The 15,225-nt window shown below is 44.2% G+C and overlaps 1 protein-coding gene across 2 annotated transcripts in view; it reads right to left on the reverse strand.

Annotated features, from left to right (window-relative positions):
• MGAT4A (mannosyl (alpha-1,3-)-glycoprotein beta-1,4-N-acetylglucosaminyltransferase, isozyme A) overlaps positions 1–15,225 on the reverse strand; it is a 158,296-nt gene that overhangs the window by 49,376 nt on the left and 93,695 nt on the right. For both annotated transcript variants that reach the window (XM_019529468.1, XM_019529467.1), the window contains exons 6-8: positions 4,012–4,058; positions 3,210–3,323; positions 2,541–2,616 (exon numbers count right to left, since the gene is read on the reverse strand). In XM_019529468.1, coding sequence (XP_019385013.1) covers positions 2,541–2,616; positions 3,210–3,323; positions 4,012–4,058 — 237 coding nt within the window. The remainder of the gene's footprint in view (positions 1–2,540; positions 2,617–3,209; positions 3,324–4,011; positions 4,059–15,225) is intronic.

Here is a 15,225-nt window from a genome sequence, read left to right on the forward strand (position 1 = left end):
TCGTTTGACCCCAGTATTCTTTCCTGCCATGGCAGGGGGTCAGACTAGATGATCTGCTTAGGTCCCTTCCAACCCTAGAAACTATGAATATAATTTTTGGAGGGTCATCTTGAATTCATCCCTCCAGCACCACTGCAGTGGGGAAAGAAGTGGCAGGGGGCTAGCAGCAGTGGGGGGAAGGCATTGGGGGGCTTGACCCTTGCCCCTTGCTCCCCTCATACCTTGCCCCCTACTATCTACCCTCACCAATAAAAGATATCAGCAAAAAGCCCTTGCTTCTCAGTAATAGTGAGGGAATTTTTTAACTATTTCTCCAGGCTCTCCTTTCTTCATAAGTCTATTGCCCGGACAGAATGTGCTCGGGATTGTAGCTCTCATGAATGTTCTTTTTATCTCATCACTTATTTATAAGCCTATAACTAAATGAAATACAAATTTATAGAAAGTGTAGCAGAGCACTAGGGTGCTCGCTACTAGTAATAGTAATAAGGACAGCTGCCAATCAACAGGGCAGCACAGGTGAGGGCTGCTGGGGCAACTAATGTTGGTCAGCTGGCTAGAAGGGGGCAGGGCCTGGCCTTTATAAACCACCAGGCTGAGGCCAGAGCCAGTTCCCTTCTGGCAGCCGCAGGAGCTCTGCAGAAGAGCCCAGCCAAGCAGAGACAAGTGGTGCAGCATGGTGAGGGCAGAGAGAATCCTGACCGAGAGGCCTCTGCAAGAGGGCCAGTTTAGGCCTGGACCCTTATGTTATAGCCAGTAGGCTTATTTTGAGTTAGAGCCGGTTGGCTAGTAGTTTGCTTTGCAGTAGGGGTGTTTGTGTGAATACCGGAGGACCGGGTGAGGCTGTAGGGGTGCGAGGAGGCCTCACGGGAGCTCCCCAATAATTCGGGGGTTCCTGGTGCCCAGTAAGGGCACAGCAAGCGGTGCCAGGGCAGCACAGTGATTGGTGCCAGAGCTGGCACAGCAGGTGTGAGCCGGAGAGGCGCGGTGTGTGGGGTGTTGAGACCCCAGCTCGTGAGGGCGGTATTTTGCTCAGTAGGGCGTACGACCCAGGAAAGGGGTTTGGGGCCAGGTAAGGCTAAGGCCGTCTGAGCCCCAACCTTGGGAAGCCTGAGTGCGGGCAAAGAGCGCAGGCAGCGCAGCACAGGCCCCAGAGAGGGCGAGGAGAGCGCGGGCAGCGTGGCACAGGCCCCAGAGAGGGCGGACACACAGGAACAGGACGCCAGGGTGAACGTGTGGTAAAAGTCCTGGAGGGGCTGGCACGCGAGGACAAGCCTGGAGGGCAGACTAAAATAGGAGGCTCCAGGGCGACCGATTAGCACCCTACTGACACTAAGTCCCAGGGAAGGGCGAGCGCACGGCAGAAGTCCCGGAGAGGGGCAGGCATGCGAGAATAAGCCTGGAGAGGGGTGGACGTGAGGATAGAGGCCTGACCAATAAGAGCTCGACAGAGCCGAGCGCGCGACTAGAGGCCCGGAAAGGGCGAGAGGGTAGACAGAAGCCTGGGAGGGGCGAGGATATCAGGCGCGCGTACGGAGAAACCCCAGAAAGAGGGAGTGTGCATATCGAGAGACCCCAGGTAGGGGTGAGGCTATGACATGAGAGGGAGGGAGCACGCGTATCGAGAGACTCCAGGTAGGGGCGAGCATATGACATGAGAACGTCCGATACAGCTGCGAGGCTTGGGGCATGCTAAAGGGGAGGTTGGAGGCACGCGTAGCCCTTAAGGCTGGGGTGCACCGAGTCACCCCATACGGAATGGGGAATAGTTCCAGCATAACACCATGTACTAGGGGATCAAAGGAAGCCTCCCATATAGAACCAGATATCATCAAAGACGTGGCAGGTGAGATAAGAGGGTGCTGGATCACCTACTTGACACGGCAGGGGGAGCACTAGAGGGATCACGGCCGCCCCTGCACCCCACCCCGTGACAGAGAGTTTAATTTGATTGCACAGTTCGCTTCATTTTGCACAAAAACAAAATTGCATGTGATAAAATTGAGAGAACATAACAGATAAGGTCATATATTCTATGAATGGCCTGCCCAATGTTATAATATATGATGACCTCTAAATATATATGAAGAGGAAAAAACAGGTGAAGTAAGTAATATGATGAAATCCCAACACTGATATTTCTATTTTTCTTCATTTAATTACTGTCATTAATAAAATTAAAAACTAGCACTCTTGCATTTTGACGTTTTTCAAAGGCATTTGGAGTACCTCAAACAGCATGTCTGCCCAAAGCATTATTTTAACTTTGCTTCCCTGCATATAGATTAAAAAAAAAAAATCACATTCTTTGATCAGGTGTTTTTTGTATATCAGAAGGGAGAAAGTGCTGGAAACACCCAAAGCATCAGATATTGCTTGAAAAAAATTTGTTGTAACAATCACAATTGCAACTCCCCCCTCCAAAATATATAATAATGTTATAGCTATTCTATTTAAGGGGTTTTTTGATGTGCTCATCACCACAGTGTCTGAGGCTACTTTGAATATTTTGCTTGATACATCAAAGAAAAGTAATTTACCTGAATATAATAAATGCCCTTTTTCTGGGCATACATCATAAGAAAGCAGTAGTCTAAGTTTTGCTTTGTTCGCCATCTGAAATGAAATTATAAAAAATGAAGGAATTATTAAATAAAATGAATATCTGTACACAATATGTAATTAATTGTTTTCCAAAAGGTTGCATATTATTTGAACATTAGGCAAATGTAGTTGGCTTGATTCCCACAGGAAATCCTCCGTCTGAAGTGGGACAAAACTTCCCCTGTGTGTTGCAATACAGAAAGAGGACTGGCTTAATTTTAATCTGATCTCTTGAAGCTATCTGAGGTTTACTAAAATATATTGAATATTTCAGATGGTTACTAAACAATACTACCCGTGTTTCAGATAATGTTTATTCTTGAAAGCATGTAATATAGCATGTACCAGTTGCTATATTGAAGTGCCTTCTTCTAAGGGTCTTCCTAAATTAAATCCAATAAAACTTAATATTCAAGCTCTGATTATGCTAAGCAAACCATGCAGACAAGGCTCCACCTAAATGCATGGGTCACTTTGTTCAGTTCTCTTTGCATGATGGGGGGGCCTTAATCTCTGTATAGTTTCAAGAATACAAGGAAGAAAAAAGTTTCAAGAACTTATACCCAAGCACATAAAGAAGAAAGCTCTGAGAGAAACATTCTTACCTGACTCTCTCTTTTGAATCTCCAAATGTCTCTTTTAAGTTTGTCAAGTCAGGATAATAAGCTGCAGGAGGGGATATTACTTCCACCAAGCCAGAACTGATTTCTGTAGAAAATCTGCAATCAGAAAAGTCAACTGAGTTATTTAAGGTGCTGTGAAACTTTATTTATTTATTATTGGCTTACCTACCAACGTCTGACATAATACATAGTTATAATCATTTGGAACAAATGCATAATGCTATTGTGACAATATGTTAGAATGAACTGGTTTTTCTACTTACTTTTAGGGTATGTATGCATGGTTTTTTATGTGAAAATAATATTCTTAATGTATGTTGACAGAATAATACAGTTTTACAGATTTTTTTAAAATCAAGGAATGAAAGGAAAAATGATACAAAAAACATTATTTCCTTAGTAAATTTCTAGAACAGGACATTCTCTTGCCCATAAAAATTATTTTAACTATGATGTTATTATGTAACGTCGATTGTTCAAAGAGCTGAACTTTCCCTTCTACAGTTCAGTTTGGATATATATACACAAATGTAACAGACAGTATGAATGCAGATGTCATTAAATCTGTTTATGTCAAGCCAACTCAATCCATTTATTTCATGCCAAATCCATTTAATCCCATTTACTGATTTACAGTTTAACCTGCTTAATTACTGCTGCTTAGTTTGTCTTCATGGGCTTATTATTTCAACCAAAACCATTAGAAAGGAAGCAGGTAGCTAAAAATATCCAATATATCACAGCTTTTCTTAGAAGAATAAAAAACAAGTACATCCCAACTTACTCTTTTTCCAGGCTTGCTACAACACCCTGGACATAATCAAGATCTGTCTGAAAAAAAGGGAAAAAGAAAAAGGAAAAAAAAAAAATAAGAAGCAGTTTGGGAGCCAGCTGTTTCAATAGCTATCTTGAAGAGACTTGATTGATAACTCTTATCAAAGCATACAAATAATACAGAAGGAACTGCAGACATGACTACAAAGAGCATATTTTTAGTGTGTGGTGTAAGAATGGTTGGGCAAAATGACACATAAAAACCAGGCTAAAAGAATTAAAATAAGCAACCTTTAATTTTTTTAAGCCTATCAAGGCACTTAGAAACTTGTAAAGCATTCCTACACAATGGAGAAACTTATTTTTTTTTATGTATATATATTTTAAAAATAATATAATTTTGGCATGGTATATCTCCACTCTATTAATGAAGTATAAATCATCTGGTATTTAGATTGCCAAATCTCTTCCACATTCTTTGTATGAACTAAATATTGGGATTTAACTACTAAACTTATACATGCTTTCCTGAATCAGGGCCTAAATCCTAAAAGAGGTAAGTTTCTCCTACTATTTTCTTAATGATATATTAAATAATTTCTGTTTTTTCAATGGATATAACATTCAATCTTTACCTTCTACAAAAGTAAACATCCACAGCTTATTATATACCACGGTGGGCAATTATTTCAGCTGGAGGGCTGCTTAGCAACTTCTGGTGAGCCGAGAGCCGCGAGGGTAGCCCTGCCTCTTGACAGGTGCTGCACCCCCTGGTCACCGTCCCGGGACTAGAAGTCCCACTCCTAACCCCTGACCCTTGCAAAAATCCCTTCCCTTGCCCCCAGAAGTACTCCTTTTGGGAGGGGGTTTGCTGTCTTGGAACTGGAAAAAAAAAATCATATACTAAAATTCAACATCTACTAGAGCATATTTTAATCTTATTTCAAAAAATATTTTTGTCCTAATTTGTGTGTGTTTGCATAGTGAATATAGAGGTGATGGTGTAATAACTCAAAATAAAGTCTTACTCTTGAATATTGTGTGTGGGTGGCATGTTGGGGAGGGGCTGATAAGGGGTTGTGGGTGTTTGTGGGTTGGTGGGGGGCTGGGTCTGTAGGGAGGTGTGGCAGTGTGGGTATGGTGGGGTATGCATGTGGGCTCCTTGCCACATGCCTCCCCCTTAGCATACAACCCCTGCCATTGGTGACAGTGGCAGCAGCAGCAGGCCCTCACTCAGGAGGCTCATGGCATGCAGCAAGCAGAGCCTCCCAGTGGTATGCCGCTCCAGCTGAGTTCCAGGAGCTACACATGGTAGCAAGGAGCCAACCCGGCTCAATGGTTCACAGCTCCCCAATGGAGTGCCATGAGCTGTGGGGAAGTTGTGTACTATTGGGTCAGGTCAACTCCGTCTGCCCATGGGGCTCTCAGCACTCCAGCAGGGAGCCATATTGTGGAGGCACACAGCCAGCCCAGCCCAGTGGTGTGCAGCTCCTGCCTGCAGTGCCAGGAGCCCCATGTGCTGGCATGGAGGCAGTCCGGCCTGCCCAGTGCCACGTGACTCCCAAATGCAGTGCCGGGAGCCCCACATGCTGGCATGGCGCCAGCTCAGCCTGATCATGCATGGTTCCCTGCAGCTCCTGGCTGGAGTGACAGGACTGTAGGGAGCCATTTGCTGGGAGCCCCACGGAAGTGAAGGCACAGTGCTGGCACCAGCTCAGCCTAGCAGCATGCGACCTCTGAAAACCCATGCATCCTGCTGACTTTCAGAGAGGCAGCCACAGGCTGGTAATAATTGTCTTTTGGAGGGGCCCTGCAGGCCAGATGCAATGGCCTGGCAGGCTGGATCTGTGGGCTGTATTTTGCCTGCCCCAGTTATATAACCTATTTTTTGTATATTCCTGGAAAAGATTGGCCTTTAAATTTCAGGTAAATTAATTTTTATTACAACTGTTAATCTAATAATTTGGAGCACTGGTTATCAACTTTCCAAGAAAATATTTTTTACCCTTTAACAAATTAAAGCAGATTTTAGTCATTCATCAGAATAATATATACACTGATTCTTGTTGGTTGTATTTCAATAATGGAAACAAAGGGATAATTCATATTCTCCTTTTGACGTGTCCACAACTCAGATGTCCATTAATGTTCACTGAAAGGAGTAGCTTTAACACTATTTGGTTAAATTTATTACTCTTTAATCTTCATCCACATTTCTATTCAGAAAATATGTTTTAAAATAAAAGTACATTATCATGTCTAAGAAAAGACAGTTTGAAATGCATGAGAACATATTTTCTCCTTAAATAATTCTAGGAGAATACTTTAAAAATGTGAACAGGCTAAACAGGCTTGTAAGTCTAACTTACCAAGTTAACTCTTGTTTACTTGCATAAAGTAATACTTGTTTACTTGGTAAAGGCTGAAAATGCTCTTGGTTTTTTTTCAGGACTAAAGTTTTAAAAGACTGTTTAAGATCCTGGCATAAGTCCTTTAGGCCTTAGCATGAATTCATTTTGTGTTAACAGCTTTTTATTTAAAAGCAGAACTGTTGTGCAAATTGTTTTTAATGTTTTAAAAGTATAGTGTAAATGCATTACTGCCCAAGTCATTAGGTTAACTGATTCCAAAATTATAAAAAACAACAACGATAAAACTATTACAAGCTTTACTACTTATGAAAAGTTGAGGTTTTTCTGTCAAGAATACCCCAGGCCTGATGCCATCAAGTGACAAATTTCAGAAAAAGATTCCAGCAATCTTTGCAGACCCCGTTTCTGTATTCACATGATTTTCCTTATAGGACAGAAGACCCCTTAGAGCAGAGGTGAGATAATACAGCCCGCAGGCCAGATCTGGCCCATGGAGGGACTTTGTCTGGCCTGTGGTGGGTCCCTCAGTTCCGCCTGGTCCACATGCCATTTGGTCCACGGTGGATCCCACACATCCCACCACCCCCGGCGCGCAAGCAGGGCATTTTTAAGCAACCCAGAGGTGGTGCCTTCTTCCAGCTGCTGCCACCACTGGCCCAGCCCCATGGTATTGGTGGGGACCTGCATGCACAGCCCTGACCCCGGCCCACCCTGTGCCCACTCCAGACTCACACTGGCAAGACTGTACCAGGTCCGGACCAGTTGGAACCTGCACGCACAGCCCCAACCCTGCCCACCCCATGTCTTCTCCAAACCACCTGTCCATGTTAAGCAGTGGCAGCAGCATTGGCAGACAAGCAGAAGCTGCTGTTAGGCATGGGGAAAAGACAGCTGCCTCCCCCTCACTGGTGCTGGGCCCTTCTTGCTGCAGCTGCCTGGAGCCTCCCCTTGGGCTGCCCTCAGGTTCTTCTCCACTGCCATCACCAAGCTACCCAGCAGGACAGCAGTGGTGCAGGCTCCAGATAGCTGCAGCAAGAAAGGCCCAGCAGTAGTGAGGGGGAGGCAGCCACTTTCCCCCCACACCTGGCAGCAGCTTCTGTCCAGCTGACACCACTGCTGCCACTGCTCAGCATAGGCAGAATGTCTAAAGTAGGCACAGGGTGGGATGGGGCCAGAGCTGTGTGTGCACATTCCAGCTGGTCCACAGCTGGCTCGCTCTAGCCGGAGTAAGTCTGGAGCAGATGTGGGATGGGCCAGGGTCAGGCTAGAGCTATGTGCTCAGCTGCTGCTGGGCACTGGTGGCAGTGAGGAACCACAGGGCATGCGGGCTCCAGGCTGTTGCAGGGGCAAAAGGGATGGTGCAGACTAGCCCACGACAGCTCTCCAGAACTGCCTATGTGGTCCGCGGGCACAAATAATTGCCTACCCCTGCCTTAGAGAAATTAACCAGTCTGAAAATATCAGATTAACAAGGTAGCATGTTATAAAACTAAAATCCCACACGGAAAATTGAGAGGAGTCAATCACTGTGATCCAGAGATTGCCTACACTTTTCCTTCCCAAGTGGTAAGAGTATGTTCTCTGTTTTTATAATTAGGCACATAGGCGGAGGGAGAAAAAAAACTGGGGGAGAGCTAAGTGCATGCATGTGCACCCCCCAGCAGGTAAGTCTGTGGGGAAAGGGATGTGGTGAAGGGAAATGGGCAGTGGGCAGGGAGTGGAGCTGGGGCTAGGGGTGGCAAAGGCCCTGCACAGCTGGAGTGGGGCAGGGGGTGGGACAGAGCCGTGGCTTGTCCAGGGGGTACAGGGAAGTGGGGACAGTTCCTGCTGCTGCACATGACCCAGGAGAGCATGTGCTCCTGGATCTGCATGGGGCAGGGCAATGCTGGGAGTGGGGGTTGCGGGAGCTCCAGCAAATTTTAGAGTAGCTGCAGCCCCTCCCCTCATAGTACCCCTCCCAGAATCACTGCTGCCCACCCGAAGTGTAGCCCAGCCAAGGTCCTCACTCCAGGGAGAGCTTGACGCAGCCCCAGCCCGCAGCGGCAGCTACACCCCCTGGCTGAGCCGCTTGCAGCTCAATTCTGTGCTGTGCCCCACCCCAGCTGTGCAGTGCCTGCCTCTAGCCCCAGCCCCACTCCCTCATCATTGTGCGTGCACTTCTACTCACGTGCCCAAAAGCATGTTACTCACCGAGTTTACAAACTGCATTTTCAGGATCACCTTTTTAACAAAAACTTGAAATAAATCAGTTTACTTTTGATGTTTTAAAAATTAAAAGTACTAAGGGCATTTATACATATACCTTTTCACCCTGTGACATGCCGGAGATCCAGCATGTTGGAGCAGACTCGATTAATTAAGTCTGCTCCGTACGTGAGCTGACGCACACTATGTTGCATCGCATGCAGTTGTATAAGCAGTGAAATGCATGCTTATGTGCAGAAAATGGCGACAGTTCACTTTTGATCTAACACACCTTCACTGTGTGTTAGTTCAAAAGTGCACCACCACCATTTTCTCTGCGCTGACACGCATTTCACCACTTACACAACAACTGCATGAGCCACAGTGCCGCCAGCATTGCGGGGCAAGCATGCATACAAATGTCCTAAATTTTGGAGGGCTGGACAGGCTTCTAGTATTATTTGACATACCTTAATTTGACTTTAAAAAAATGTTTTTATTACTACATGATGACAGAAATTAAAGAAATTCTTAATGAGTACTATGCATAAGGATAGGGATAAAGAAACATGTTTTGTCTGCATTTTCAAAGCATTGGGACAGAGTAGTGTTTGATCTTTAATCAAAAAAAGTTTTGATCACACACATCACAAAATACTTCAAGAAAAAGGTGGAACCATTTTCCTAATATTATTGACCTGAACTTAATTTAGTCAGATTATAAAAATTAACTGTGAAACAAGTAACTGGATGAGAACTGCCTTGTGAACTGCCATACGCTTATCTTTTTCTGACAACCTTCTGCTAGGAAGCAAAGGTATCGGAAATTATATAAAATCTCCAAAAGCAATAAATCCACTCAAGTCAATGCAGTGCAATCCAATGCAATGGATATGAGCCTTGGGATCTGTCTCTCAGAAACTGATGATCCCTGTTTTCTTCTGTCACAAGCAAATCTGAAAATCTTTATTTGCTGAAAACCAGAAGAAATACCTCGTCCTTGGTGCACTTTGGTGTGTTTGTAAGTGCTGAAGTTTTCTTTTCAGGTGACTGGCAATAACATTTTGTACTTATGAAAAATACCTAGGGAATGACCTCATAGCAAATGCAGAGATTCCAGAAATGTACCATTCTCCAGTTACAACTGAAGGGACCTTGATCTGTCTTTTTATATAAAACACTGTAGTTATATTATCAGTCATAACCCATACTATAAGGTCCTTGATTGAAGAGTGGAAAAATGTGCAGGCACAAAGATTGGCTCTCAACCCTAGAATAATTATATGGAGAGCTGATTCCTGACAAGACTAAAAACCTTGAGTTTGCACTCCAAGGGCGCATCCAAATGAGTGCAGTCATGCATTATGTGGCGCTGCAAACATGTTTGTGGTACTACATACCTCACAGTTCAGTGTTCTCCATGCTGCAAGGGTGGGTTGCCCGAGCATGCACTACACGTTCCCCACCCCCCCACAGGTATTTTGACCCCCGGATATCCAGCACAGCACGTATTCGGGCAGCAAGCACTGCTGAAAAACGGAGCTGGGCCACCCAGAACCACGCTCTGCTGCCAGCCAGGCTTCACGTGGCAGAATCACCATGGCTGCTGCCCTGGGAGGCCCTCCGGACCGCAGGTGAGGCTGCTGGGGCCAGCACTGTGCTGGCCCCAGCCTTCCTTACCATCCCTGGGGTAAGTTGCCATGCACCAAAGTGCACATGGCATGGGTGTTCCCTGGGGACAAGTAGCTGTGGCGCAAGGTGCGCCGCTGCTAGTTGTCCCCGGGGAACCAAACATCCATGCATATCTGGACAGACCCTAGGTATGCTCCCTAACAAAGGCCAGATCCATTCTTGACAAAAGAGACAGAAAAAAAAAAGAGGCCTTATTAAACACATTTTTGGCCGCCTCCAGCACCTGATTAAGGACAGGCAGAATGGTGGAATGTAAAAGAGCATGTCCAAGCAGCATTTGTTTGATCAATACCATAAGTACTCAATCAGCCTCACATTCATCACAGGTGAAGTGTGGCATGCTGACTCACAAAAATGTAAGAGACCACATGGTCCAGAAGCCTTATGCACAATTTGACAGTTGTCTGTGGGTGAGCCTGTGCATTGCTGCATAACTCTAGAACAAGTTGAGTGACTAAAGAGGCAGCAAAACAGTTGTTCTGGAGTTGAGAATAGTCCCTGTTCTTTGTGTAGGGGATAGAATTAAGCCATCCTTATTTTACACCAATTTGAACAATCAAATCTGAATCTGATGGATATTGTCCAAGACTTGCTGTCTGGACTGGCCATGTATTAACCAGTCATACAGATGCAGAAACACCAAGATGTCAAGACTCCTGAACAAAGCCACTACAACAAATCTTAGAGAGATACCAAAAAATAAAAAGGTAGTACTGTGTACTAGTAATGGAGGTCCACTATTAGAAACTTTAGATATTTTCTATAGCTCAGATGCATCTCATTGTGAAAACGAACATCCTGTAAATCAAGAGATAAGCTGATAGAGCCCATCCTGAATGTACGCTGACATCCATGATGGGCTTCAGACCCTCTTTGTTCTCTGGAATTAACCTCCGCACCCCGCCCCCCCCAAATAAATAAATAAATAAATAACGTGCCCCAGAGCTGCAGGGGAACTTTCTCTGTAGCTCTGAGATCTAAAAACTGACCATCTCCCGTAGTAGTAGTTTCATCAGTGTGGCACCTGAACAGGAATGTGAGGGTGGGCAATGTCTAGAATTGGATGGTGTATGTACAATGTATAGAACACAGCAAATGGTAGTAAAGGTGTTCTGTGGAAATGGTACAACCAATTCCCAACTCATTTAATTTTATTCTGGGAAATCTAAAATGACAAGCACTTTGCTATCAAGAAAATGTCTTAAGTTTTCTGCCTAGATGTTGACAAAGGCTAGTGGACAGACACTGTCAATATAGAAGACACCTTTCTTTAAAGTAATTTATGTCTTCCTCAAGCTATTGGGTTATCTCTGTTGGCATGACGCTTGCCTGTGATAGGGCCAGTGCCTATTTGGCTTTCTTTTAATAGTTGGAATGTGTGTTTCCAGTGTTTTAAAGGTACCTCTGAGTATTTAAGTGAATGCAATGCATGACCAGTTTTCTTATTAACTAGAACAGGGGCAGAGAAAGTTCAGCCCATGGCAGACTCCACTTTCCAGCATCCTCTACCTGTGTTGCTGTGACCAGTTTCCATGGAGACCCCAGCAGTGGTGAAGCCATGACAGCATGGGGCCAGGGTTTCCATAGAGACCAGCCCCAGCAGTGCTGGCAGGGCGTGCGGCAGGACAGGGAGCTGCTCTGGGGCCAGGCTGGGATCTTGTAGAGGTGATAGCGTGCTCTGGAGCCAAGGCAGAACCATGATCCACTGCCTGCACACTCCTGCCCAGAGCAGCTCTTCACCCAGCTGCATGCCCTGCCAATGTTGCTGGGGCCAGTCTCTTTGGAAACCCTGGCCCTATGCTGTCATGGCACTGCCACTTCTGGGAACTCCATGGAAACCAGCCACAGTAATGCATTGTTACAGACTTTAGAGCAGTGCTTGTTGCATCAAAAGCAATTTACAAGTATGTGCAACCTACCAGACACTTCAACCAACTTAACTTTATCCCTTGTCTTGTGGGGCAACTTGTCAGAAAATAACCCCCGTTATGGCACTTAATAGTGAGTGACTCACTCTCTCAGATATTGCCAAAGCAGCTGGATGTGTCATAGCAACTTAGCTAGATTTAACACGTCTTCATTTATAAGTGCAGCTATCTGTGCTGGTATAGAAGTCTGCAATATGTCTATAGGCGTTTTTCTTGAACAAACTCATCAAGCTTGTCCACAGCAAAGGCTACTATCCTTATAAAGCCTTTAAGCTATTTAACAGTTGCACAGCATAGATGATATAGAATCTGGCACAACAGCATCATTTGGTCATGCAGAACATGTGCGTACCAGAATCTGTTGACCTTCCTCCAACTGTCAGTTGGAACTGCAGTAATATGTGGTTGTACCATTTAAGGTAGGGGTGGCCAATATGTGGCATGTATGCCACAAGGGGCACAGGCAGCTCTGTGTGTAGTACATGGTAGACCAGAGGGGTACAGGCAACACAGTAGCGGACAGATCAGAGAGCAGAAAACAAGAGCAGCAAATCACGCAGGGAGCACAGGGCAGGGAGCAGAAAGCAGAGCAGCTGATCAGGTAGGGGAAGGAGATGGGAGTGGCTCTTGGGGAGCATGTGGGAATAATTTGTGCCACACGTTTCAAAAAGGTTGGCCCTCACTGATTTAAGGAGTTGGAATGTCCTGCTTAGGGATTTGAGGTGATGGTTCTCTCAGTCTTGACTGAGTAGCTGTTAGGGTAAAATATACATAGGTTTGACATCTCTACCAAGTGATTTATGCCTATGAAACTGTGATCCACTCTAAAGTTCTTTCCTGTATAAGAAGAGATAAAAATCTAGATTGCATTGATCTTCATAGAGAAGCCTCCCTATTGTCCTCCAAATGAAGAAAAAGACTACTACTTAGGTATAGAAGTAAGAGAAGTCAGTAAGATGTACTGTTTTGGGGAGGGAAGGATACAAATTTAATAAGTAAGTAAATGCATGCATACATACATAAAGGAGGTATAATTGGGAGCTTTATGAACAAGCAGTTAGAACGGCTTGCCCTTCACATCTGCAGTTGGAGACATGAGGCTGACTCAAGGATGAACTGTCTGCCTTAAGTGCACGGGATGGATTCACACTAACAGTCAATATGTATGCAGACAAGCACCCAAAGAACAAATGAGTGTTAAACTGTTGACTAATTTATTCTAATCAATGGTTTACAGTACAAATAAAATGATTTTGCTTAGCTGATATGTCTTCTGTTTGACTGAAAGCTGCCAGAAAGTCAGCTAATTGCTTGGGAACAATCTGAATACAACACAAAAATCTCATCAGTTTTGAATGTATGCTGATTACAATTAGTATCAGACAAGTTAGAGAGAATTCACTGATTAATAAAACAGATAGACATAATAATTTGTGCTAGAAGCATCACTAGAGTAAATTTAAGATATGTAATTTAGTTCACATTAGCATTTACTTATTTTAGCAAGAACGTTTGACTGAGACAATCCAGTTTGGACAGTGACCAAATACTTTTAATTTCTAGTCAGACAGAACTCACTACTATTTTTCAAACAATTACATTAGTTATTGATATAATAAAACTACAACTGTAAGCCAGTTTCAAAATAATCTTTCTATATTAATTACACTCCTACCCTGGGGGTCTTTAAGAGGAGGTTAGATGTACACCTTGCCAGGGTCGTTTGACCCCAGTACTCTTTCCTGCCATGGCAGGGGGTCGGACTCGATCTGCTCAGGTCCCTTCCAACCCTAGAAACTATGAAACTATGAAAAATAAATTTGGTATGACTTCTGAATGCCAATTTAGTGTTCAGAATTTCTGCAATCCAAAACTTCCAGTATATTTAAAAGAAAATGCTTATAAAAGATATGATTAAATAAATATTTCAAATGCCATAGAGTCAGCCGGTCATTATATAAACTAGTTATATAGAGAAATGGCACAGAGCTTCAATATAGAATAAAGATAAATAACTGCTAACTTTACATTAGCTAAAGTGATAAGAAATAACATTGTTAGTCTTCATGATTAATAGGTAAGTTCTTAGACAAACATGATTATATGAGAAATTAATACCAATGATATGAAATAAAATTGGTTTACCAAGTTAGAGCAAAAATGCTGCAGATTAACTGCCATATAACGGCATAATTTTTGTTATATAATTCTAACATTTTCCTAAAGGTTTGTTAGCTATCAAGCACATCATTCCCTGATGCAGAGTATGAAGGTTTAATTTGTAAAAATCACAGTACTGTGCAGTTATCTTTTAACAAAGTAAGTGAATATGCAGATTACTTTGCTTTAATTAGCAAATACAGTCCATCTAATCTTATTGGTTCCTTTCCTTGGAATGTTCATTCTGTTTGCAAAAAGGCATTACCATCTATTCCTTCTTTGCCCGAAATAAACTAAAAAAATGTACCAGAAAGAAACAGAGGTCTAAAACTACTGAGAGAGATAGAGTTTAAAAAAAAAAAAACAACACTTTTTTTTTTTTTTTTTTTTTGCAAGCATACCTGATACAATGAGAACTTGGTGCTTTAGTAACAGCATAATACAAGTGACAGGGTAATTCTAATATAATAAAAGGCTTAGTCTGTCTGTCTGTAACACTTTTGGGAAACTGTGCATGTGCTGCCAAGAGGGCAGATGGTGACTGACTGTATGGTTTAGGCTGTGTGGGGCCAAGTTTGAGTCACTGCCAGGAAAGTTTGTGGTGATGGTGAACACACCCCAGTGGCCCAACCAGCTAGGGTTCCCCATGCCTCCCTGCCTGAGGGAAAAGCGGGGGATCACTGTGGTGGCACCCCACTGCCACCTGGCCCTGCCGCTCCCCAGAACAGCCAGCAGGGAAGGGGAGGCGGCAGGCAGAGAGGGAGGGAGGTGGAGGTGGAGCGGCGGAGGTAGAGCAGGCCTGGACCTGGAGCGGCAGGCGATGGGGGTGGAGCAGGGCTGGACCGGGAGCAGCAGGGGGGACGAGGCCTGACATGGTGCTCCATCCCT

This window comes from Crocodylus porosus, unplaced genomic scaffold, assembly GCF_001723895.1.
Source record: "Crocodylus porosus isolate Cpor-Errol unplaced genomic scaffold, CroPor_comp1, whole genome shotgun sequence".
Taxonomy (NCBI): Eukaryota; Metazoa; Chordata; order Crocodylia; family Crocodylidae; genus Crocodylus; species Crocodylus porosus.